This window comes from Mesoplodon bidens (genome assembly GCF_964165515.1).
Source record: "Mesoplodon bidens genome assembly, chromosome: X".
Lineage (NCBI taxonomy): Eukaryota > Metazoa > Chordata > Mammalia > Artiodactyla > Ziphiidae > Mesoplodon > Mesoplodon bidens.
Window position 1 is genome coordinate 98,572,301 of NC_138163.1, and position 22,932 is coordinate 98,595,232.

Consider the following 22,932-nt stretch of genomic DNA (forward strand, 5'->3'; position numbering starts at 1 on the left):
GTAGACTGTCCCTCAGTTTGGCTTTGTCTGATGTTTCCTTGTGGTTAGATTCATGCTCTGCATATTGCCTGGGAATATCACAAAAGTGATGCTGTTTAATCATTTCATCCTATCCGATGGCTCAGGATTTTAATACTGATAATGTTCACTTTGTTCCCCTCATTAAGATGGTATCTGCCAGGTTTCTCTACTATAAAGATACTATTTTCCCCCTTTGGAATTAACTAACATGTATCTCGTGGAGAGATACTTTGAATCTGTGTAAATATCCTGTTTACATCGAAGTGTAACCGCTAGCTTTAGCACCCAGAGATTTCATAACATTAACAGAACATCATCATTGTGCCGTGATTATTAGTTGACATTCTACTGTATAGGAGATATTTCTCTTCTCCTCCACGTATTTATTCTTTTATCCATTAATTTCTGTAAGTATGGACTTACGGATTCTTGAACCTTATCAAATGCTCTTTCTGTGGTTGAGATTGTTACATTTGTTTACTTTTGGTCTGTTAATGTAGAACACTGCATATATAGCTTCTCTAACGTTGACTCAATTTTGCACTCCTGAGATAAACTATTTGATCGAAACATATTTGCTAAATATAATATTGGATTCATTTAGCTAAGTTTTTTTTTTTAATAAATGTATTTCTTTCTTTTTGGCCGCATCGGGTCTTTGTTGCTGTGTGCAGGCTTTCTCTAGCTGCGGCAAGCGGGGGCTACTCTTCCTTGAGCGGGCTTCTCACTGTGGTGGCTTCTCTTGCTGTGGAGCACGGGCTCTAGGCATGCGGGCTTCAGTAGTTGTGGCACATGGGCTCAGTAGTTGTGGCTCACAGGCTCTAGAGCGCAGGCTCAGTAGTTGTGATGCACGGGCTTACTTGCTCCACGGCGTGTGGGATCTTCCCGGATCAGGGCTCGAACCCGTGTCCCCCGCATTGGCAGGCGGATTGTTAACCACTGCGCCACCAGGGAAGCCGTAGCTAAGACTTTATTGAGGATTTTTAATCTACGGGTGTAAGTGGCTTGAAATGTTCTCTTCTTGAATTATCTCATCTGTTTTGGGGATCAAGATTACACCAGCCTCGGGCCTTTTCATCCCTCTCCTTACAACTTGTGTAGGGTGATGTCACAATGCAGACTACTAAGTGAGGGAGGAGGGGCTTTGAACCACTTGCTCTTCCTACACTACCTCCCTTCCACCTTCTTGTCTTAAAAGCATGTATGTTTGGGGGAGGGGCGGTTCCTGGCCCCGTTTCACAGCCCAGCCCCCCAAGGCCCGGAGAAGGCAGCCCCAGCTTCGTGTTCCACTGCACTCAGACCTGTGCTGAGAGCACACGCATACTTGTGAATCACAGGGTGTAGATTGGTTAGTGGGACTGGAGGGATAGGGTGCTGTGGTAAAAGCCGTGGAGCGGATGGGGACGAGGGTGGACCCAACTGGTGGGGCATCCCTGGGACTGGCAGGCTGATTCTCTTATCTCCACACCTCTGGCGTCCTCAGCCTGTTGAGGGCACCACTGGCGCCAGAGTGGCTATCGTTGTTCACTCAGAGATGCCCTCAGGCATTGTCCCCAGACCCAAGTACAGTTTAGCCTTGCAGCCGTACAGCAAGTGCAGCTGCGGGGTGGCAAGGCCAGGGGATGGGGGGTTCCTAGTCCTGGCTGTGACCCAGAGGGTCTTCAAGCCTGACGGTGCCCTGGTGGTGCTTGGTTTCCTGGTACAGCATGATCTGCTGGACCCGATAATGGTGAGGGGCTGTGACCAAGATCTTGTCCATCTGTGTTTATGTCCCTGTATCTGTGTGGGCCACAAACCACTCTGGGACATGAGAAAGAGACATGCAAGCTGCGGACTTTTCAGCTTTTATTACAAAAAGAAATACATGAACCCAGCCCAGTTTTCCAATAAAAGTCACCAACTCAAAAGTCTGACTTGGTCAGGGCCTCTCTGGATAAGGGGCTGGGATGGTAGACAGGCGCAGGGCCCCCGCTCTGACCACCCAACAATTTCATTCACCCCCGCTCCAGGCTGGACACCCAACATAAGTATAAGTAGGTCTTGCAGCTGCTCACTGGGCCTCGTTGAAGCGGGTCACCATTGTCTTGTGCAGCGTCTCCTTGTATGACTCGGTTGAGGTGACCCCATAGGAGCTGCCTCGGGCACCCAAGCCGGAGCCCCGCACCCGTGTCTGGGCCTGTGTGAGGGAGGCAGACTCTGTCAGGTTGGGCAGGGGCCAGGGCTACAGCAGAGAGTACTGGAGGATGGGGATGGGATCCCCGCAGACTCACCTCAATGGGAGTCACAATGCCCTGTTTCTTGCGGCCCAGGCCACTGCCCTCTTTCCAGCCCATAGCCTGGAGCATGCGACTGCCAATGTTGTCACTGCCCAGCCCATCCCGCGTGGGCTGCTCAAAGTCCCTGCAGGAGACAGTGGCACAGTGTGAGCGACTGGCCTGCCGGCCCCAGGTCCCCGACCCGGCCCCGGGCACTCACACAGAGGCCGCAGACATGCCGCTATACTTCCTCCTCTTGGGCTCCGGCGGCTCAGGGATGCCATACTTCTCTCTGCGTTCAGCTGCGCGGTCCCGGTACTTCATTTGCTGAAAGAGTGTGTGTGAGAATGAAGGAGCTGATCGCTATTTGCAGGAAACATGGGCACAGCTGGGGGGCCCCCACAGGGAGCTAGATCTGGCGAACAGATCTGTGGTCCTGTGAATGCCGGCAGCCAGCATGGGGGAATCGGGAAGAAGCCTTGCAGGGACAAGACGTGAGGTGGCTGATGGCAGCCAGGCTGTGTCTAGCTGAGGAACCTGAGCGCCAGCTGCCTGCACGGACGGAGCGCTTGGTAAGGAACCGAGGGATGGAGCCCAGGAGTGGGTCACACCTCACCTCCATGTCATTCTTCTCAAGTGCCTCCAGCTCATTTTCTGACAGGTGGGCTCGCCGGTGAATCTCAAGGTTTTGCTGCAAGGAGGACAGGAGGAGGAGTGAAGCGGCTGGGCCGGGCCAGGACAGGGTTCCTGGCCAAGCCTCCCTCAGTCACCTTGTGGAGCCCGGAGAGCTGCTGGTGGCGGATGAGTGCCTCCTTGCTGGGGAACTGGCGCCGGCAGAGCAGACAGGCCAGCTTCTGCCAGTCAGTGAGCTTCTCCTCCCGCTCCGGGCCCCCGCGCTCTTGCTCCTCCTCGCTGTCACTCTCCCCGCTGTAGGCTGCCACCAGCCCCCTCGGTGGGCTCTGTAAAAGGTGAGGGCGAGAGATCAGGCCTGGCTAGCTCAGAGCCCCGCCCTTCTTTCTGCCCTGGGCACTCACTGGGCGGTCATCACTGGCCAGTTTTGGGAGGTCCATGCTGGTGTGCTGTCTCTCGGCTAGTGCTCCCTGGGGTGGAGGAACACAGAAATTCAGAGATTCCAAGGAAGGACCAAAGGGATGACGAGACTGGGGGCAGGGCGCGGATGGACAGCCACACACACCTTCTTCTCGAGGATGGCGTAGCCGGCATCTGCCGTGGCCGACTCCCGCCTTTCATCGTCTCGCAGGGAACTGATGGGCTGGAAGCTGTTTTTGAAGTTTTCTTTTTGCTTGTTGAGGCTGCGGGCCCAGCGTTCCATGTCCTTGGCAATCTAGGGGCGAGGGTGGGGGTGAGGCTCCTAGGAATCCTCCGACTGCTGGGGTCACCAACTCCAACCTCGGCCCTTGCAGCAGCCCGCCCCTTCCTGCCTTGCAGCCTCAAGCAGAAGGTGAGAGAGGCCGAGGTGAAAGTCCCCATTCCTCTGTCATCCTGTCATCAGTGCTCCTCAGCACGCCCCTCCCCGGCTGTGCCCCCATTCTCCTCATGGGCACCCACGCTGTTAGGTTTGCCGTGTGTTTTCATTTTATCGTTCTAAAATGCAAAGCATGGCTTGCTCTGTGTATAATTTTAATTTACACGTGTGATACTATGCCACGTTCCATGTCGTTGCCCAACCCCAACCCCCAGGCACAACACCATTTTTAGAATTTACCGGGCTGCCAAAGGAACACGTAGTTCTTGCTTCTAAGTGTTGCACCCAGACTGTCATATTCTTCCTCCACAGACAAGACACTGAGGTTCCCTCCAACTGCCCACCACCACAGAACACTGCGATGGTTGTCTTCCTGCCCACCCCTTTACGGGCCCGCGAGAAGTTCTCTGGGCTGTATATACACAGACAGACGCGGACCCACCCTCAGGTGGGGTTCTGGGCCCAAAGGAGCATGCACGTGCATTTGTTTCCACAGGAAGGGCTAGCCTGGCTTCAGGCGTGCCCCCACCAGCCCACATTGCCACCAACAGCACAAAGGTTCCCACCAGGGGGTGGGAGAGCAGACAGGGTACACTTGGATGGCACTGGCCACCTCAGGGAGGTGGGCAGCCCTACCATGTACCTGGTAGGGAGACGGCCCTGGCTCAAGGTCACGCAGCAAAGAGCAGAGCTGGACCGGGAGCCTGGTCTCTCCTGAGCACAAGTACTGCCCACGTGCACATCCACCGCCATCCCCTCCCTTGGCAGCGGAGGATAACAGATGACAGAATGGCACTCATCAGAAGACACCTAACGGCCAGCCAGTGACTGCTGGACTCCCAGTGTTCACCTGTTGGGCCGTCTTGGTCTTGTGCTTTTCCTTCTTCTCTTTGCCCTCCTTTGAGGGCGCCCCCGTTTCCTTATGCCCATCAGCTGACTGCTCCAGGGCAGGAACATAGGTCCGCCTTTCCCCATCCCAGTACAGGTACTGCTGGCTCTGAGCATTGTAGTAGTACTGGGGGAGGTAGGGGAGAAGGGGCGTGAGGGAAGACCTCGCTCGAGGAGGGGACTGCAGACCCCGCCCACTCCCCAGACTGCCCTATCACCTGAGAGTTGGGGTCGTAGTAGAGGCCAGTCTGGGGGTCATAGTAGTAGCCAGATGTCTCGTCGTACTGGTAGGTGGAGACGTCAGGAACAGCTGGAGAGTGGGAAGAGGGGGTCGCACTCCTCTCTGCTTTGTTAAGGAACTCCCCACCCCTCACCGTAGGCCATGGCTACTCACGGTACTGGCTGTAGGACTCCTGGGCAGAGGGACTCGTGGCTGGTGGCAGGGAAGAGCTGGGATGGGTGGGGCTCTGGAGCTCAGATTTGAGCACAGCGGGTGACATGATGGTGTATGACTAGTCACGGGGCAAGACAGGGGAACAGGGCTCAGTGTCTACCAGTGCCCCCATGGCCCCCAGGACCTCCCTTGATTTTCCTCACCTGGCTGTTGGCAGCAGTGCCCTGGCTGCCACTCGCTTCAGCTGCTGACTGCTGGTAGACACCAGGGGTGGCACCAGGCTGGGTGCGGGAGAAAGCCTGCAGGGACACAGAGTCTGCCCCAGGCTCCAGGGAGGCCTCGGGACCTGTAAAGGGGGACAGGGAAAAAGGAGAACGTGAACGGCAGGGCCCAGGACCCTATGCTTGCCGGTCCCCACCATGGGCTCAGGGAGAGATGCTGAGGCTAACCTGCTCCGGCTGGGTCCCCTTTGGTTCCAGTGATGCCGGGGCCCTTCGCGCCCTTGAGGTAGCCATGGGCATAGAGAGAGGACTCTGTGCCCTGGCTGCTGCCATAGCCCTCATCCTGTTGGTAGTAGCTGTAGTCGACCGGTGGCTCCTCGGGGGTGGCCCAGGCACCCTCCCCACCCTGGGAGGCCTGAGGGGCAGGTGGGAGGGGTTCATTAGCAGAGGAGGGGGCACAGAGGGGAGGGGAACCGGCTAAGAGACGTCTGCCCACAGGTGAAGCAAGTGTCGGCTGACAGAAAGCATGCAGCCCTCAAACAAGGGCCACCCGGCCAGAGCAGAGCAGGGTGGTGACAAAAACAAGACTGGAACAAAGACACGCGCCAGAACGCTCCCAGGGCTGACACTGGTACGTGTGTCGCGTGATACATGTGTTGGGTGTCAGACCAAGCAAGATACCATCCTCCCCTTCTTTATTCTCATCTGCCAATTTTCTTACAGCCACTTATACATTCCCTTTTATCAAGAAAGGTTGTAACAATTCAGGATGATCTACAACTACCAAACAGAACAGACAAGCAGCCGCGACGGCGCTGAAAAGGAAAGCCGGGGAGGAGGTGCCCGGGAAGGCAGCTGCAGTGAGGACCCCACAGCCCCCACCGGCGACCACTGTGAGAGGTTTTCGGGGCCACAGGAAGCCAAAAACAGCAAGCCAGCCCTCCTGTTTGCAGAGAGGGAGCGGGAGGGTGGAGGCGGCCCAGGTACAGGGATGCTGGGGTGGAGGGGAGTCTCTGAGTACCTGCGAGATGGCCCACTGGGCCGCGGCAATGGCAGTGCTGGCCACAGAGGCAGCATTGATGCGACTGCCTTCGTTGGAGGCCATGTCCCTGGGGAGGATGTCAGAGACTGGGAGTGAGACAGGGGGCCCCAAGCTGGGGGGCAAGCTGGGAAAGGACACAGGTGGGGGCCCTGACCTCTTAGAACCCTTGGCAAACTCAACGTTGATGGTCTTGCCGTCGATGGTGAGCGGCGGGTGCAGGGCCTGCAGGATCTGCAGCAGCTGGGCTGCCTCCTGGGGGAGGCGGGGTGGGGGGGGGCAGGGGCAGAAGGGTCAGGCCCGGGGAGGTCCCCGGCTCCATTGCCCCATTTCCAGGCTTGGGGCCGCGGTGGGGGGCTAGGGTCAGGGTCCCTCCTCCCTGCCCCGGGGGCCGGGATCCTGGCTGCCCGGCCCCCCCCTGTGCCGCCCTCACCACGATGGTGGAGAGCTGGATGAAGGCAAAGCCACGGTTCAGTTGGGTCTGCTTGTCCTTGATGACGCGTACGTTGGAGGAGGACAGCACTGCGTAGGGTGCCAGGGCCCCCAGGATGGAGTCCATGGTGCTGTGTGGGTTCAGGTTGCGCAAAATGATGGCTGCAGGAAGGGGCCCAGCATTAGGGAGCACCCCTGATATTCCGCTCCGGCCCTACCCTCTGGTGGCTCCCCACTGCTCCCTCTCCCCTGGCCTCCGCGTCCTTGCGCCTGCTGCTTCCCCTCACCTCTTCCTCTCAGATAAACTCTGCCTGTCAGTCCAAGTCCCAGCTCAGTCGCCCACCTGCTGAGAACCTTCTCAACATACCCCCAAAGTCGAGTTTGGCAATGCTCTTCCTCTGCTCTCCCTACATTACGTGTCTGCCCCCCACCAGGCAGAGGCCCCTGGGAGGATGAAGTCCTGGTCACCACCATCTCTCCGGCCTTGGAGAGCCCGACCTAGACACCCTAAGGCAGGGAGGAAGGAAGGAACAACTGACTCACTGTCATTGGCGTTCTCTGAGCTCGGCTCCGAGCCCTGTGACAGGGCCTGGGAGGCCAGCACTCCCTGGGCCTGGTAGGGCTGTGGCAGCGGCAGCAGGCCCTGGCTTAGCTCCCGACCACCCAGCGGTAGTGTCTGTTGATCCAACCTTGCGCCCAGGGGCAGCTTCTGCTCTGCCTCTGTCAGGGGCAGCAGAAGACAGGCCAGTGACAAAGGGGGAGGGGCTCCCAGGCTGGTCTCCCTCCTCCCAGAGCACCGGCCCCTCCCCCTTCTCCCCCTTCCCAGCAGCGTCCCAGGGAAGAGGGAGCTAGGAGGGCCATACCTGACTTGGGTACACCACATTTGAAGCACTTCTCACGGCGTTTGAAGTTCTGGACGCCACACTGTGAGGCACAGGCCAGGCTATCAGAGGGGGTGGGGCTTTCCACTGCGCCCTCCAAACGTGGATCCAGAGATCCCCCAGGGAACCCGCCACGCCCCGGGCAGGTCCCAGGGTCAGGGGTGGCAGGGGGCTTCGGGGCTCTGGCTGTCATCCTCGGTCCCGTGAATCTTCCCTTTACGTGGTCTCAAATTTGTTCTCAGTGCCAACCCCTCAACTCAGGAATCCGTGACTCCCCCACCTCTGTTACCAACTGCCGCCTGCTCCGAGGTACCGACTCCCAGAAATGCCCCCACCTCCAAAGTCCCTTTGGTAGGTTCCTCTTCCCAAAATGTACTTCCCTATTCAGAAACCTTCGTTATTTCTATCCCTCAAAGCCAGCAGCCCCTCTGTTGCCAGACTCCCACCCCCCCTTCATCTCGAGGACTGGGTTGGATCCTGCCGCTCTTGAGAAATAAATCTGCCTGGGATATTGCAGCCTCTGGAGACCCCCAGCTTTCACCACGTTTCTATCTGTGATCCATGGTCACGTACTAAGCACTGCTCCCGTGCCAGGCTCCGTGCAGGACGTGGCCTCTGCCCTCCTGGCCTAACAGTGGGGAGCAGATGTAGCACAGAGGGGCAGCAGGTGAGTCTGTGGAAATGGTCCCCCCCCAGGGGCTCTGGGAGGGGAGCAGGCCTAGAGGCCCAGCTCACTCAGCTGGGTACACTCAGCAGGGCTGTTTGATCTGGGAGGTCCAAGAGTTTGGTTTGGTTTTGCTGGGAAGCGACTGCTGGCAGAGGCAGCAAGAGATTTTGTGTAGGAGGGTGAGGAGAGAGGCAAAAGCAAAGGCTGGACAGGGGAGGTGACACTAGATCACAGAGGGTGGTCACACTCAAGCTCAGAGTTGTGGGGGTTTTCAGCAGAGGAGGAGGGACGTGGTCAGAAGTGGTTTTGAGGAATGTCACCAATGAGGGAGTGGGAGAAAGAGGCAAGAGGCCAGCACACCAGAGAGGGGCCTGTGGCGACTGTGTGGGGGAGGAGGTGAGGACTGGCCTGAGCAGTGGGAATGGCAAGAGGGGGCATTTCTGTGATGGAAGTGACAAGGCTGGAGAGCAACAGGATGTGGTGGATAAAGGAGAGAAAAGAAGAGAATCCCCTAGTTTCAAGGAGTATCTGAAAATACAGGAGGGATGGAGTCCTCCCGTCACTGTCCCTACCTCTCCAGAGAGGTTGGACACCCGCCTTCTGATATTACTTTTTTGGTTTTGAAATAAGCAGGAACCACTCCCCTTACTGGGCAGAGTTCCTCTTGGGGAGAGGGCCTCCGCAAGCTCTCAGGTCTCCCCTTAGGTCTCAGGGCCGCCAGCCGGCTGCAGGAGGTGAGGCTGTAGAGTCCCAAGGCTGCTTGTGAGGCTGGCCCCAGGGGAGATCTGAACTCACGGTGGCATCCATGGCCCACGATCAGGAGCAAGGCACAACTCAAGGTTCCATCTCTCTGAGCCTCAGCCTCCTCTTAGGGAATATGACTGCAGAGAGCTACAGCTTGTACCCTCAGTCTCAGGCGGACATGGCTTTGTCAGAGGTGGGGGTCACCTGACACAGGCTCTCAGAACACCCTACACGTTCCTTCAGGACAAGAGCTGACACTGAACATTGTTAACGGCGGGCCAGGTGTCATTCCAAGTGTTACCCTCTCATCACCACATTTCAATCCTCCCAACCACCTTTGGGGAGCGGGGTCATTGGTATTTGCGTCGTAGAGATGGGGAGAGTGAGGCAAAGAGAGGTTAAATACCCTGACGAAAATCAAGGCAGATTTGGGAGAGTCTAACTTCAGCTAGTCTGGTTCTGAAGCCCACATTTTATAGATCACACTATGCCTCCACTGTCACTAGTCACTTACATAAACATCTGTTTCAAGTCTACTGGGGCTTCAGGCAAGATCGTGCCGCATGAGGGCAGAGCCTGGCGCCAAGCGAAAGCTCAGTACAAACTGGTGGGTGGGTGGCAAGGAGCAGCGCTGCTTGAGCTGAGCCAGTCCTCCACACCCACGCCACTCAGAGGCCCCGGGGAGACAGAGACGTTGCCACCGCCCCTGTACCTTATTACACAGCCAGTCCTCATTGATCTTGGGCTTGGGGTCGCTGTAGTGCATGGACACCTTCTGGCCCAGGATGTTGAGGGAGTGCTGCGGGGAAAAGCAGAGCACAGTGAGGCCTGGGCAGCAGTGCCCCACGCACCGTCTCAGCACAGGAGAAGAGAGTGAGCGAGCCCTTCAGCTGGATGGATGAGGGACAGGGAACGGAGGGAGGTCGGAGAACTGACGAGGGAAGAAGGAAGGGAAGGAGGGAGGGAAAGCGCCACAGCCCTCGGGCGCAGCTGTTTGCTGCCTTTCCGGGCACGCGCACACACACGTGAACACACGCCACCAGGCACACAGTGCTCGGCTGCCCGAAGCTTGCCGGACAGCGGGGGAAACCCCCACTCGGCCCTGACACTGCCAGGCCACACCCAGGGCCAGCACTACACAGGCTACACTTGGGATGAGGGGGGACGGGGACGGGAGGGGAGGGAGAGGAGGGGAGAGAAAGAGAGAAAGAGAGAGCGCACGCGCACTAGTGCTGGAGAAGGGGAAAAAGAAAGAGCCATATTTAAAAGATGGACGGTCCTGCTGTGAGGCTGTCTTCCCGTGGCTGGCTCGGTCCTGGGTCCATGGCACTAGCCTGTGGACCGGCAGAGATGGCCCCAGGGCCGCCCCTGCTGAGCCTCCCTTCCACCACATCGCCCCTTCCTCCCCTGAGGCTTTCCTTCAGTGCCCCACACCAGTGAGCTGGGCTCTGGGTGGGCGAGCAGAAGCTTTGGGTCTCCGAAGGTCCCAAAGCTGCTGGGTTGGGAGCCCGTGCCAGGCTGGGGGAGCAGGCTCCCCTCCCTCCCGGACAGCACGGCTCCTCGCTGAGAGGGCAGGCCTGTCCCTAGCGGAGTGGGGCAAGTGGTGACTCCTGTGGGGGCTAGGTGCAGTGGGAGGGGTGGGGTGACCGAAGTGAGTCCTGGTGAATGAAACCATCGCTCCCGACTGGTACTTTCGATCAACAGAGCGGTGCGGGCCTGTCCCGTGGAAATCAAAGGACCGAACTCACATGCAGGGACAGAGCTGGCAAAACAGGACTTGCTAGTTAGTGTGCCAACAGCTAAGTTCCCCAATGGCTGGACTTCCAGCGGTGCCCAAGAGTGGAACAGAGTCCTGGCTCTGCCTGACCCCAGAGCAGGGCGGTCCCCCGGGGAGTGGGAACTTAGGTGGAAAAACCCCACCCCCACCCCACCCCCCAAGGCAGCCCTTTCTCTGAAAGCTCAGCCAGGAGAGGAAGAGAGGCAGAGCTAATGCCTGGCCAGTGGGAAGGGCCAGTGGTGAGTGTGGGTTCCTGATGGGAAGCCCAGTGGGTAGCGAGAGATGGGAAGAGGAGATAGTGAGGGTCAGGAAGGGGGAGAGAGAGGGGGTGGGGGAATGGGACACAGGGCCACAGGGCAGGGAACTGTGTCCGTAAGAATCAGGCGATGGGGAGCGCTCGATTACAAAGTAGTATTTGTTTGGGGGGGGGGTTCAAGTGCGGCAAAGCAACCTGATTGGCTTCCATCCATCGTGTAGCGTCCTGCAAGTGACTAAACTCGACGAAGGCGAAGCCCCGGCTCTGACCTGGAGACAGCATTCAGATACAGACGCAGTGGGTTAGTCAACAGCTTTGGACACACGGCGTTCCCGGGGGCGGGACCCGAGGGGAGAGGACTGGGGGGGCAGAGAGGGAAGTGGGGAGAGGAAAAAGGAAGAAAGGGAGAGAGAGAAGCAAAGAAAGACCAGGGTGTGGGAAGCAAGGTAGATGGTCGGGAGGGGCAGGAAAGAGGGAAGCGGGAGGGAAGAAAACAGAGCTGGAGGGCGGTTGGGGGCAGGGGATACACACACGCCAGCTGGGAAGAAAGACAGAGAGAGATGGGGCTCAGGCACACCTGCCCGGACAGCCTGGGGTGACAGAGACGGAGAGAAGGAGCTGGGAGGGAAAGGGTACAAGAGAGGTCTCCAGAGCAGGAAGGAGGACAGAAGGGCAAGGCAGCTGGCTTCACATGGGCCAGAATAAATAACCAAACGGCGGGGCCCAGCACAAGGCCAGGGCAGCCCAGGAGGGGTCCTGTAACAGGTGTTTAATCAAAGGAGCAAAAGAGAAGCTGGGCCAGGCTGCTCGGGGAGGCTTGGAAGGCTCTAGGCCCAACAGGAACCAGAGGGAGTTAGGGACACAAGGTCACCTCAGCCTCACCACAGTCCAAGGGAAGGTTGGCCTCACCAGGGAGCCACCTCAGGGCCAAGCTGGGAAGATTACAGCCACCTACAGTCCAGGTCCTCCAAGACAGCAGGAGAATGGGGGCCAGGATCGTCCAGGTAGATCTTAAAGAATCAGCAGGTGCCTGGGAGAAGTGCCCAGGGCCACAGAGAGGGCTGCACCTGGGACACCGCCTCAGGGAGACCAGAGTCCTGTCAGCTTGGCTGGGGTACAGCAGAGCAAGACCTACATGCTATCAAGAGAGACTCCAGGCCTGGCCAGGGCTGGGAAAAGGATCCAGGGCTTGATACCACGGGGAAGTAGCTCCTTCTTTGGAGGTGCACACACAGTGGGGGCTTAGACACGGCGGGACTTGAGGGGCATGCTTGATCTCCAAAAGAATAACCATTAGGATGCACAGGAGGATGGAATGGTATAATTAAAGAGAGAGAGAGAGAGAGAGAGAGAGAGAGAGAAAGGGAGGGAGAGAGGGAGATAGACAGAAAGGGAGGGAGAGAGGGAGAGAGAGAGAAACGGAGGGAGAGAGGGAGAGAGAGGGAGAGAGAGGGAGAGAGAGGGAGAGAGAGAGGGAGAGAGAGAAAGAGAGAGAGAGATGAAAAGAGAGAGATGGAGGCATGGGGAGGAGAGAGACTGAGATGCAGAGAGAAGCCCAGGCAGAACGAGGCCCCACTGTGCCTGCCCTGGGGAGCCTGAGCCAGAGGTCCTGCAGAGACAACCCCCCACCACCCTACTAACCTCAGGCCAGCTCCAAGCAGCCTGCAAGAGGGAGGGAGGGAATAAGCGAGGCCAGCGATCCTGGCTGCTCCTTGGGATGCACCCTTGGACAAGAGCCATCCCCTGCCTCCCCTCTTGGGACACATGGGTGGGGCCATGTCAGACCTCTTTCTGGTCAGAGGCTGTTACCAGAAAAATGTGGGGGAGAGCAAGGCGCAGGGGAAGGAGAAGAAAGGAGAGGGAAGGGAGGCTACTGGGGGGACGGGGTTACCATCTCAGATACTCAGAGTCCCAAAGAGGAGGTTCCCCGGAGCCTGGCCCTGGCCCTGCCCCCGGGGAGCACTCAGCTCATCTCAGAGCTGCACCCCCTCCCTGACAGCCTCGCACAAAAGGCTACTGGCCGGAGCTGTGAGGAGAGTGGGATGAGGGGGAGAGAAGAAGAGGGTACCCCCAAGCTGCCCATTCCCAGCTGTGGCAGGAAGGCAGGGTAGGGAGGGTGAGGGAAAAGGCAGAGGCAGGAGGGAGACTCGGAGGCTGAGGCTGGCCAGCGGAAGAGGAGGGTACTAGAACAAAAGCTCACCTGAGGATTTGTTCCGCATCAGCCGGACCTCCCGTGCTTGGACGCCGTGGGACTGCAGCTGGCCACGGATCTGTACGGGGAGATACGGATTGGAGCAAGCTCAGCACGAGGGGGCTACTGGGTACCTGGGGCTGGCTGGAGGCCTCCAGGACCCCGGAGGGTCATAGGGGATGTGCACACACTGTCTCCTCTCTGTCTCTCAGGGCTTTCCCCCAAGTGACCACAGCCCCAGCCCCACACCAGTACCCAGTCTCAGCTTTCAGCCCCAGACTTGCAGAGTGAGTCAAATGAGAAAAGGGGCATGGTGCAAGGTGAAGCATGGCAGCATAACGACCCTCAGGGGTAGAGAAGAGCAAGAGAGCAAGCGAGCCAGCAGCTCAAGAGTGGTGGGCAGGGGTGGTCGGACAACAGGCTTGGTGCAGCCACAGAGCAAGGAAAGCTGGCAAGCAATTCTGGCCCTTTGCAAAGGGACTGCCCTCCGGCTTGCATCAAGAGAGACCCATGACACAAGTACGAAACTGTGAAGGACTGGGGTCTGAGCAAACCCCAACCATGTGTGCTAGACCATAAATGGAGCAGTAACTTGGGGTGGAAACCAAAAGGCATGGCCGTGGGATTTGGAAAGCTTCCTGGATGACCTAAGCCAGAGGGAAGCTGCAGATACAATTTGGGATTTGGACCAGGCGAGGCAGAGTCTCTAGGCCAGTGGTGCCTCTCCCAAGCGACTGGGAGCCTGTGCTGGGCATTCTTGGGCAGCAGCCTTAATGCCTCTGGGCCTCAGTTTCCTCATCAGGTTCAACAACAGAAGGGAAATTAAACATACACATACAAGGCTGAAAAAGAAAGACGCAGAGGAGCAGATCAGGACTGCTAACACTAAGGGAGAGTTCAGGAAACAGCTAGAATGTGGGCTCTGGGGTTCAGCTGTCCAGGTTCAGACCCCAGCTCTGCTGTGCCACTCACTGGCTGTGGGACCTGAGGCAAACTGCTTCACTGCTGGGGGGCCTGGCTTCCTCATCCGTAGAATGAAAATACAAAGAGTAGCTTCCCTACAGGGTGGCTGTGCAGATTAAATCAGACCTGACATGTGGCCCACCCTGTGATAAATCCTTCACAGATGTCAGCACTCAGTTACCGTCTGACCCTGAACAGTGCAGCTGGGCCAGACCTGAAAGCTCTCAAGCACACAGGAGGGATTTTCTCTGCGACAACATAGGCAGCCAGCAGGTTTCAGAGGAGAGATGAGCAGAGAATTCACGGGCAGTGGGGAGGAGGAGGAGAACTGGGGAGGCTAGTGAGGAGGCTGTTCTAGTGGCCCACTTGGGGTTTTCCTGCTCTCTAGGAGAGGTCTGCACGAGAAGGGAGGAGGATCGGAGGGAACGTCACACAGGAAAACAGGGTGGGAAGGCTGCAGCAGCAATGAAGTCAAAGGAGAACCCAAGGCTCTGTGGTCGTGCCAGTGAGGAGATCTGATGCTGCTGGCAAAAGAGGGTGGAGGGCGGGGAATGAGAATAAAACCTCAGAAAATCTCACGGGGAGCCTCCCCACCCCCCAGGCCGCAGGGTCTCCACATCATCTCTGCCACCAGAAATATCTGGCACTGGGACTGGTGAGCATCTGGCCTTTGATGGACATTTGCAGAATGGATGGATGGCCAGTGGAATGTGCGGAAGGAATGCTCTGTTCCCTCCCCCACCCACCACCACAGCCCCTGGGCCAAGTCAGCCTATCCAACGCTCCTCCCTTCCAGACTAGGAGACAACCGGGCCTACCTGGGGGACGGATCAGTGCTGGCGGACAGAAGCTAGTGCGGATAAGGCATGAAAAGTGCTGAGGTTGGGGGTAAGGGAGAAGCTGAGGGCCCTGGAGGAGACCCAGCCTGGCCTCCTGCTCTGCCACCTGCCCAGGGACACGGGGGGCACGTACGTCATCCTCAGTGGCTGCCTGTGGCAGCATCCTCAGCATGACGATGTTACTGGCCTTCTCCTCCTCCTCCTCCTCCTCCTCCTCCTCCTCCTCCTCCCCTTGCTCGGTCCGATAGTCCTGGTCCCGATAGTCGCCGTCTCGGGGGAAGCCTGGTGGGCCGGTGGGGCTGTGCCTGTGCCGCCGCCGCCGCCTACGCTGAGTCTCGGAGCCCGGGGAGGCCTCGTAGGAATCCTGGCCAACAGAATGAGACGAGAGACACCAGACGGGCAGTCAGTCTGGGGTGGGCCTAGGAGCTGGCCGCTGGCTCTCCGAGGCAGGCAGGCTCTGAAAGCCAGGGGTGGGCGGGCTCCGGCTAAAGGTTTGGGGCAGGCAAGGTGGGTAGGCCCTGGACTGCAACCCTTCTGGGGTTGGAGATTCTCGCCAGGATGCTTTTGGGGGCTGCTTTGGTGGGGAGTGGGGAGAGGCTGGTGGCAGTATTGGTGTGGGAGAGGAACTCCCCACAGACAGGTGACCAGACACCACTTGAAACCTCCTTGGGAAGAGACCATTTGGGGTTGGCACACTAAACCCTGCTGTTTCTCCCCCCTCCTCCCTCGCCAGCTCAGCTAGCATGTGCACAATTGTTCCCTGTGCCATGGAAGGCCACACCTCGCTTAAGATTCCCAGCTTGGGTCCTGCCACCAAGTCGTGGGTTTCGGAATGGCTTAAGACCTCAGCCAGAGCCAGCCAGCAGGGCCTGGCAAAGGTGCGAGGGCTACAGTGCTGCCTTCCGGTCCCTGATCCTCTGCCTGGCCAGTCCTCCATCACCACCAGGCTCTCTCCTAACAGGGTGTGCTCACTGGATTCCTGGGCGTTGCCCAAACCATCCTTCCAGGACTAAGCAAGCCAGGCCTGGGTCCACACCCTTCCTGCCCTCACAGAGGCCAGATAGCTCAGTGCTCCACTCTTCCTGGTCCACCCAGGGCCCGGCCAGTGCCCTGGAGACATCCAGGCACAGCCCACAGCTGCCACTGAGGAAGCTTGGTTGCCCACCACAGGGGTCTTTCCACTGGACCCCCCAGAGGGTGGCCGGCAGCCCACACTCTGCTTCCCACTGGGAAGGAGAGCTGTCTGCTTGTGTGGACCAGGGCCCTGACACCCCCTCAACTTGGGGTTCCCATAAGGCAAGGCTGCTTCTTCCCGTCAGATCGGGGCTCCCTGATGGTGAGCACCATGCCTCCCCACTCAGGCCAGGGCTAACTATCCAACATGGAAATGGCTAGCTTCTGAGCTCAAAGGAGAGGCCTGAGGGGACTTCCCCTTCTGTCTAGAGGCTCTGCCACCACTGGGAATGCCCACGGTCAACCCCCCAGAGCTGCTCTGCTTGGTGATATCCAAGTGCCCTCCCAACCCTAGATGCCGGGTCCCCAAATTGGCTGGGAGCAGGCAGTATAGGGCTTGCAGTGAACCCTGAACAACAGGGAGGAAGGGAGACAGGTGGTGGCCAGGGGCCCTCAGAAGTATAGAGCCAAGCACGTGGAAGTTAGGGAGACCCAACTTGGGAGAGGAGCCCTCAGAGAGGGGAGTGGGGACAGACCCTCCAGGTGAGGCAAAGCCACCGAGCACAGTCTGAAGGCATGGGAGCTGAGAGCTACCTGCACACGGTGCTGCAGCCAGACAGAGGCCCTGCAGGAGCTGGCCCTCCCCCGCCCTCACCTCTGCACTCTGCTCCTCGGACGAGTCATCATAGTCGTGCTTGCCCTCCTGGCTGCCATACTCGCGGGGATAGGAGCGGTAGTCCATGTCCCGGTAGTCGTGATCCCGGCTGCGGTTCTCCCCACCATCATCCTGTGAACGATCGGCAGCTCCGTAACGGCCAGTCCTGTCTCCACGACCCCCTCTGGGGAAAGAAGGATGGGGAGGGAAGAAAGGGCAGTCCTTTCTGAAAGGTGCAAGAGGTGAGAGTGACCCCACCCACACCCTCCCCCTAGACCCTCAGCACCGCCCCCTGACAGGGATCCCTACATGCTGACCCCGTGGGGCCAACTGGCTCCCACCTCTCCCTCAAATCCAACCCACTTCTCTCCTTCCCTTCCCCACCTCTCCATTCCCTCACTGGGCCCTCAGATGTGGAACCCCGACTGGTTTCCTCACCTCCACCCAGGCCTCCCCTAGTTCACTCTCTATACCCCAAATGTGAATGAGGGTTTCACGAGGCAAAGTCAATCAAGCCCAACCATATTGCTCCTTACAAAACACCAAAATGCTCACCAAGGTCCTACAAGAACTGCAGGGTCCTGCGGGAAGAGGTCCCTGCTGACCTTTTTCCTTCCACCTCATCGTGCACTGCGCTACTCTGCCCCTCTGTTCCACGGTCACCTTGCTATAGCACTGGCAGCTGTCTGTTTGTACGTATGTATGTATGTATTTATTTTGTGCGGGCCTTTCTCTGGCTGCGGCGAGCGGAGGCTACTCTTCGTTGCGGTACGCGGGCTTCTCATTCTATGTATGTATGTATGTGTGTATTTATTCCGCGCGGGCTTTTCTCTGGTTGCGGAGAGCGGAGGCTACTCTTCACTGCGGTACGCGGGCTTCTCATTGTATGTATGTATGTATGTATGTATATATTTATTTATTTCGCGTGGGCTTTTCTCTGGTTGCGGGGAGCAGGGGCTACTCTTCGTTGCAGTGCGCGGGCTTCTCATTGCAGTGGCTTCTCTTGTTGCGGAGCACGGGCTCTAGGCATGCGGGCTTCAGCAGTATGGGCTCAGTAGTCGTGGCTTGTGGGCTCTAGGGCGCAGGCTCAGTATTTGTGGCACATGGGCTTAGTTGCTCCGCGGCATGTGGGATCTTCCTGGACCAGGGCTTGAGCCCGTGTCCCCTGCATTGGCAGGCGGATTCTTAACCACTGCGCCACCAGCGAAGCCCCTGGCAGCTGATTTGTTAAAATTTCTCCTACTGCAATAATTATAAAATAATTATCTCAACATTGATTTAATGTGCATTTCTTTGATGATTTTAAAAAATTACTAGACTGAGTTTTGGGAGATGAGGGAACCACCTGTTCGGTTCACTGCCCTATTCCCCAAAGCTTAGCTTAGTGCCTAATACTCAGCAGGTGCCCAATAATTATTCTTTGATAAGATAATGACTCTAAAGAGCACCGAGGAACCACTGGACCATCAGGAAACTCCCTCTAAAAGTATTCTAAAAGCAACCAATACGTATCTACTTAAAACAAGACAAAAATGGACACCACCATAGACTACTACTAGCAGGATCCCAATCCTGGTCAGAAATGATACTAGAATATCCTATATCAACACCATTGTTAACATTATTCTAAGATACTCGCTATTAAACAATTAAACAAAGGAAAAAAAAGATTAAAAGCTGGAAAGGAAAAGGTAAAATTACCATTACTTGTAGATGATATGAGGATGTATCTGCCTAAGCCTAAGAGAATCAACTGAGAAATGATTATAAATAATAAGATAAATCAGTAAAGATGCTGGGTTCAAAATTAATACGCAGAAATAAAAATTGTGCTTGTATTCAGAGAGCCACTGTTTAGAAATAGGAAGATCCCAAGTATCACTGCATCAAAAAGGTTAAATACCTAGACATGTGCAAGATCTTATGACTATACTTCACACATATAAGCCAGGATACATTTGAAATGGGTCAAAGATTTAAATGGAAGAAATGAAACCACAGAGGAAAAGAAGAATAAAACACGAGACAGTTTTTGTTTTCTTTGTTTTTTTTTTTGTGGTACGCGGGCCTCTCACTGTTGTGGCCTCTCCTGTGGCGGAGCACAAGCTCCGGACGTGCAGGCTCAGCGGCCATGGCTCATGGGCCCAGCCGCTCCGCGGCATGTGGGATCTTCCCGGACCGGGGCACGAACCCGTGTCCCCTGCATCGGCAGGCGGACTCTCAACCACTGCGCCACCAGGGAAGCCCATGAGATAATTTTTTGATAATCCTGAAATGGGGAAAACTATGACCCAAATCCAGAAGCCACAGAAGAAAAGACTATTAAATCTGACTACATAAAAATAAAACATTTCTCCTTGGAAAAAACAAAAACCATCACAAGTAAAGTCAAGACAAACAATAAACAGGGAAAATCTAAGGGGAAAAAAAGGGAACTGAATTCACAGAAAATAATACAGTTGACCCTTGAACAATGCGGGGGTTAGGGGCACCGACCCTCTGCTCAGTTGAAAATCCGAGTATAACTTATAGTCAGGCCTCTGTATCTGTGGTTCCTCCACATGCTCAGATTCAACCAACCATGGATCCTGTAGCATTGTACTATTTACTATTGAAAAGAATCTGTGTATCAGTGGACCTAGGCAGTTCAAACCTGTGTTGTTCAAGGGTCAACTGTACAGATGGTTTATATTTGAAAAGATGCTCTATCTCACTCATAATGAAAGATGACAATTAAAACTATACTGGATAGGTCATTTTTATAACACTTAAAATTTATTTTTGTATATTTTTCCTAAAGCATTTTTATTGTGATAAAATATATATAACAAGAACTTTACCATTTTTTAAAAATAATTATTTTTATTTTTATTTATTTACTATTTTTGGCTGTGCTGGGTCTTCGTTGCTGCACGCGGGCTTTCTCTAGTTGTGGTGAGTGGGGGCTACTCTTCGTTGCAGTGCGCGGGCTTCTCTTGTAGTGGAGCGCAGGCTCTGGAGTGTGTAGGCTTCAGTAGATGCGGTACATGGGTTCTCGAGCGCAGGCTCAGTAGTCGTGGTGCACGGGCTTAGTTGCTCCGCGGCATGTGGGATCTTCCCGGACCAGGGGTCAAACCTGTGTCCCCTGCATTGGCAGGCGGATTCTTTTTTTTTAATTAATTAATTTATTTTTTTTACAACTTTATTGGAGTATAATTGCTTTACAATGGTGTGTTAGTTTCTACTTTATAACAAAGTGAATCAGTTATACATATACATCTGTTCCCATATCCCTCCCCTCTTGCGTCTCCCTCCCTCCCACCCTCCCTATCCCACCCCTCCAGGCGGTCACAAAGCACCGATCTGGCAGGCGGATTCTTAACCACTGAGCCACCAGGGAAGCCCAAGGACTTTACCATTTTAAAGTGTACAACTCAGTGGCACAAAGTACACTCAAAATGTTGTACAGTCATCACCACTATCTATTTCTAGAACCTTTTCATCACCCCAAACAGAAACTCTGTACTCTAATTAAACAATAATTCCCCACACCACCTGGCAACCTCTACTCTACTTTCTGTCTCTATGAGTTTGCCTATTCTAGGTACCTCATACAAATGGACTCATATAACATTTGTCCCTTTGTGTCTGGCTTATCTCATTTAGCAGAATGTTTTCAAGGTTCATGTTGTAGAATGCATCAGAATTTCATTTATTTTTATGGCCATATATGTATGTATGGTATATACCACATCTGTTGATGGACACCTGGGTTGTTTCCACCTACTGGTTGTTTTGGATACTGTGAACAATGCTGCTATGAACACTGGTGTACAAGTATCTGTTTGAGTCCCTGCTTTCAGTTCTTTTGGGTACACACCCAGGAGTGGAATTGCTGAATCCTATGGTAACTGATTTTTTGAGGAACTGCCAAACAGTGTTCCATAGTAGCTGTACCATTATACATTCCTACCAGCAATGCACAAAGCTTCCAATTTCTCCACATCCTCACTAACACTTGTTATTTTGCATTTTTCATGTGCTTATTGGCCAATTATACATCTTCTTTGGAGAAATGTCTATTGAAGTCTTTTGCCCATTTTTGAATTAGGTTTTTCTGTTGCTCTTGTAGGAGTTCTTTATACATCCTGGGTGTTAATCCCTTATCAGATATATGATTTGCAAACACATTCTCCCATTCTGTGGGATGTCTTTTCATTCTTTTGAATAGCATTCTTTGATGTATAAAAGTTTCTAATTTGATAAAGTCAAACTTATTTTTAAGAAATGATAATTTTAGATTTACAGAAAAGTTCAAAGATAATACAATTCTCATATACCTTTCACCCAGTTTCTCCTAATGCAAAGAGAACCATGGTGCATTTGCCAGAACTAAAAAGTTAACTAAACTGTAGACTTCATTAGCATTTCACCAGTTTTTCCACTACTATCCCCTTTCTGTTCCAGGATCTAATCCAAGATACCACATTGCATTTAGTCATCATGCCCCCTTAGTCTCCTCTGGCCTGTGAAAGTTTCTCAGTCTTGCCTTGTTTTTTTATGACCTTGACACAATTTTGAAGCATAATGGTCAGTTATGGTTTTTTGAAGAATACAATAGAGGTGCCCTTCTGATCACATCAGATCTCAGGGGCATGCTATCAACGTGACTTACCACTGGCGACGCTGAACTTGATCATCTGGTTATGGTGGGGTCTGCCAGGTTTCTCCGCTGTAAAGTTTCTTTTTCCTTTACACTCTATTCTTTAGAAGCGAGTCACTAAGATCAGCCCACACTCAAGAGGAGGAAAATTAAGCTCTACTTCCTAGAGTCGGGAGTATCTACATATACTATTTGGAATTCTTCTGTAAGGAAGATCTGTGATCAAATGTTTTTAACTCAACAAATCTGCAAAAGTCCAAATGTTTGACAACAAACTGTTGGTAAGGCTGTATGGGAAATAGGCACTCTCATATTGGTAGTAGGAGTGAAACTGGAACAATCCTCATGGAGGGGAATTTGTCAATAGCTGGCAAAACTAAAAATCTATATACTCTCTGACCCCCCCAATTCACCTTCTAGGAATTTAATGTACCGATACACTTGCACATATACAGAAACAGTATTCTCAATGCAACAATGTTTATAACAGCGAAGGACAAGAAACAACTTAGAGAAGAGTCAGGAAAATTCTGTTTAAAAAAAGACTAATGATGGAGAGAGGAACCCCACCAAATATTAAAACATATTATAAAGATGGAGCAATTGAAACACAAATGGACAGATCGGCAAAATCAAATAGAGTTCATAGCATACAAACACACATATGGAAATTTAGAATCAGCCCAAGGTTGCATTTCAAATGAACAAGGAGAAAATGGATTAGTCAATAAATACTAGTTGTGATAACTGTCTAGCTCAGGAATTGCTAAACCACAGCCAGGGGCCAAATTCAGTCACCTAAATAAAGTTTTCTTGAACACAGCTATACCCGTTCATTTACATATTGTCTGTGGTTGCCTTCCGCAGACTGGTTGTGACAGACTGTATGGTCTTCGATGCCAAAAAATATTTACTATCAGGTCCTTTACAGAAAAAGTTTGTTGACCTTTAAGAAAATAAAGTTGTTTATCTACCTCATTTCTTACACCAAGTAAATTCTAGATGGATCAAAAATTTAAGTCCCTGAATAGACACCTTAAAAATATTAGAAAGAAAATGTAAGAAAAAACTGATTACCTCAAGAATGGGGAAGATCTTTATAAGTAAGGCATAACCCAGAAGTCATAAAATTAAGAAAAAAGATAAATCTGGCTTCATAAAAATTTTAAATATCTAGAGTATAAAAAATACCATAAACAAATAAACATGTGATAAAACAAATATGGTAAAATGTTAATGGTAGAATCCAGTGGATGGATATAGAGGTGTTCACTGTAAAATTTTTCAACTTTGCTATATGCTTGAAATTTCATAATAAAATACTGGAAACCCCCCAAAAAGCTAAAAGGTAATTAACAAATGGGAAAAATAAAATGTTTCCAGACATTTCAGTTGGTTTGCAATTTTT

At 53.9% G+C, this 22,932-nt stretch overlaps 1 protein-coding gene across 7 annotated transcripts in view; it reads right to left on the bottom strand.

Moving 5' to 3' along the window:
- Window positions 1-1,853: 1,853 nt before the first annotated feature.
- The window catches only part of RBM10 (RNA binding motif protein 10), a 29,263-nt gene continuing 8,184 nt past the window's right edge, over window positions 1,854-22,932 (bottom strand). For 2 of the 7 annotated variants that reach the window (XM_081223233.1, XM_081223237.1), the window contains exons 3-24: window positions 16,883-17,108; window positions 15,188-15,418; window positions 13,262-13,331; window positions 11,257-11,330; window positions 9,741-9,827; window positions 7,600-7,660; window positions 7,280-7,456; window positions 6,738-6,898; window positions 6,462-6,559; window positions 6,287-6,374; window positions 5,494-5,680; window positions 5,248-5,390; window positions 5,045-5,162; window positions 4,869-4,960; window positions 4,613-4,777; window positions 3,472-3,621; window positions 3,311-3,376; window positions 3,047-3,235; window positions 2,893-2,967; window positions 2,497-2,603; window positions 2,292-2,421; window positions 1,854-2,197 (exon numbers count right to left, since the gene is read on the bottom strand). In XM_081223233.1, the coding sequence (XP_081079359.1) occupies window positions 2,072-2,197; window positions 2,292-2,421; window positions 2,497-2,603; window positions 2,893-2,967; window positions 3,047-3,235; window positions 3,311-3,376; window positions 3,472-3,621; window positions 4,613-4,777; window positions 4,869-4,960; window positions 5,045-5,162; window positions 5,248-5,390; window positions 5,494-5,680; window positions 6,287-6,374; window positions 6,462-6,559; window positions 6,738-6,898; window positions 7,280-7,456; window positions 7,600-7,660; window positions 9,741-9,827; window positions 11,257-11,330; window positions 13,262-13,331; window positions 15,188-15,418; window positions 16,883-17,108 (2,821 nt within the window). In that variant the 3' untranslated portion in view covers window positions 1,854-2,071. The remainder of the gene's footprint in view (window positions 2,198-2,291; window positions 2,422-2,496; window positions 2,604-2,892; window positions 2,968-3,046; window positions 3,236-3,310; window positions 3,377-3,471; window positions 3,622-4,612; window positions 4,778-4,868; window positions 4,961-5,044; window positions 5,163-5,247; window positions 5,391-5,493; window positions 5,681-6,286; window positions 6,375-6,461; window positions 6,560-6,737; window positions 6,899-7,279; window positions 7,457-7,599; window positions 7,661-9,740; window positions 9,828-11,256; window positions 11,331-13,261; window positions 13,332-15,187; window positions 15,419-16,882; window positions 17,109-22,932) is intronic. The other 5 variants (XM_081223234.1, XM_081223236.1, XM_081223235.1 and 2 more) reach the window with 5 other exon arrangements.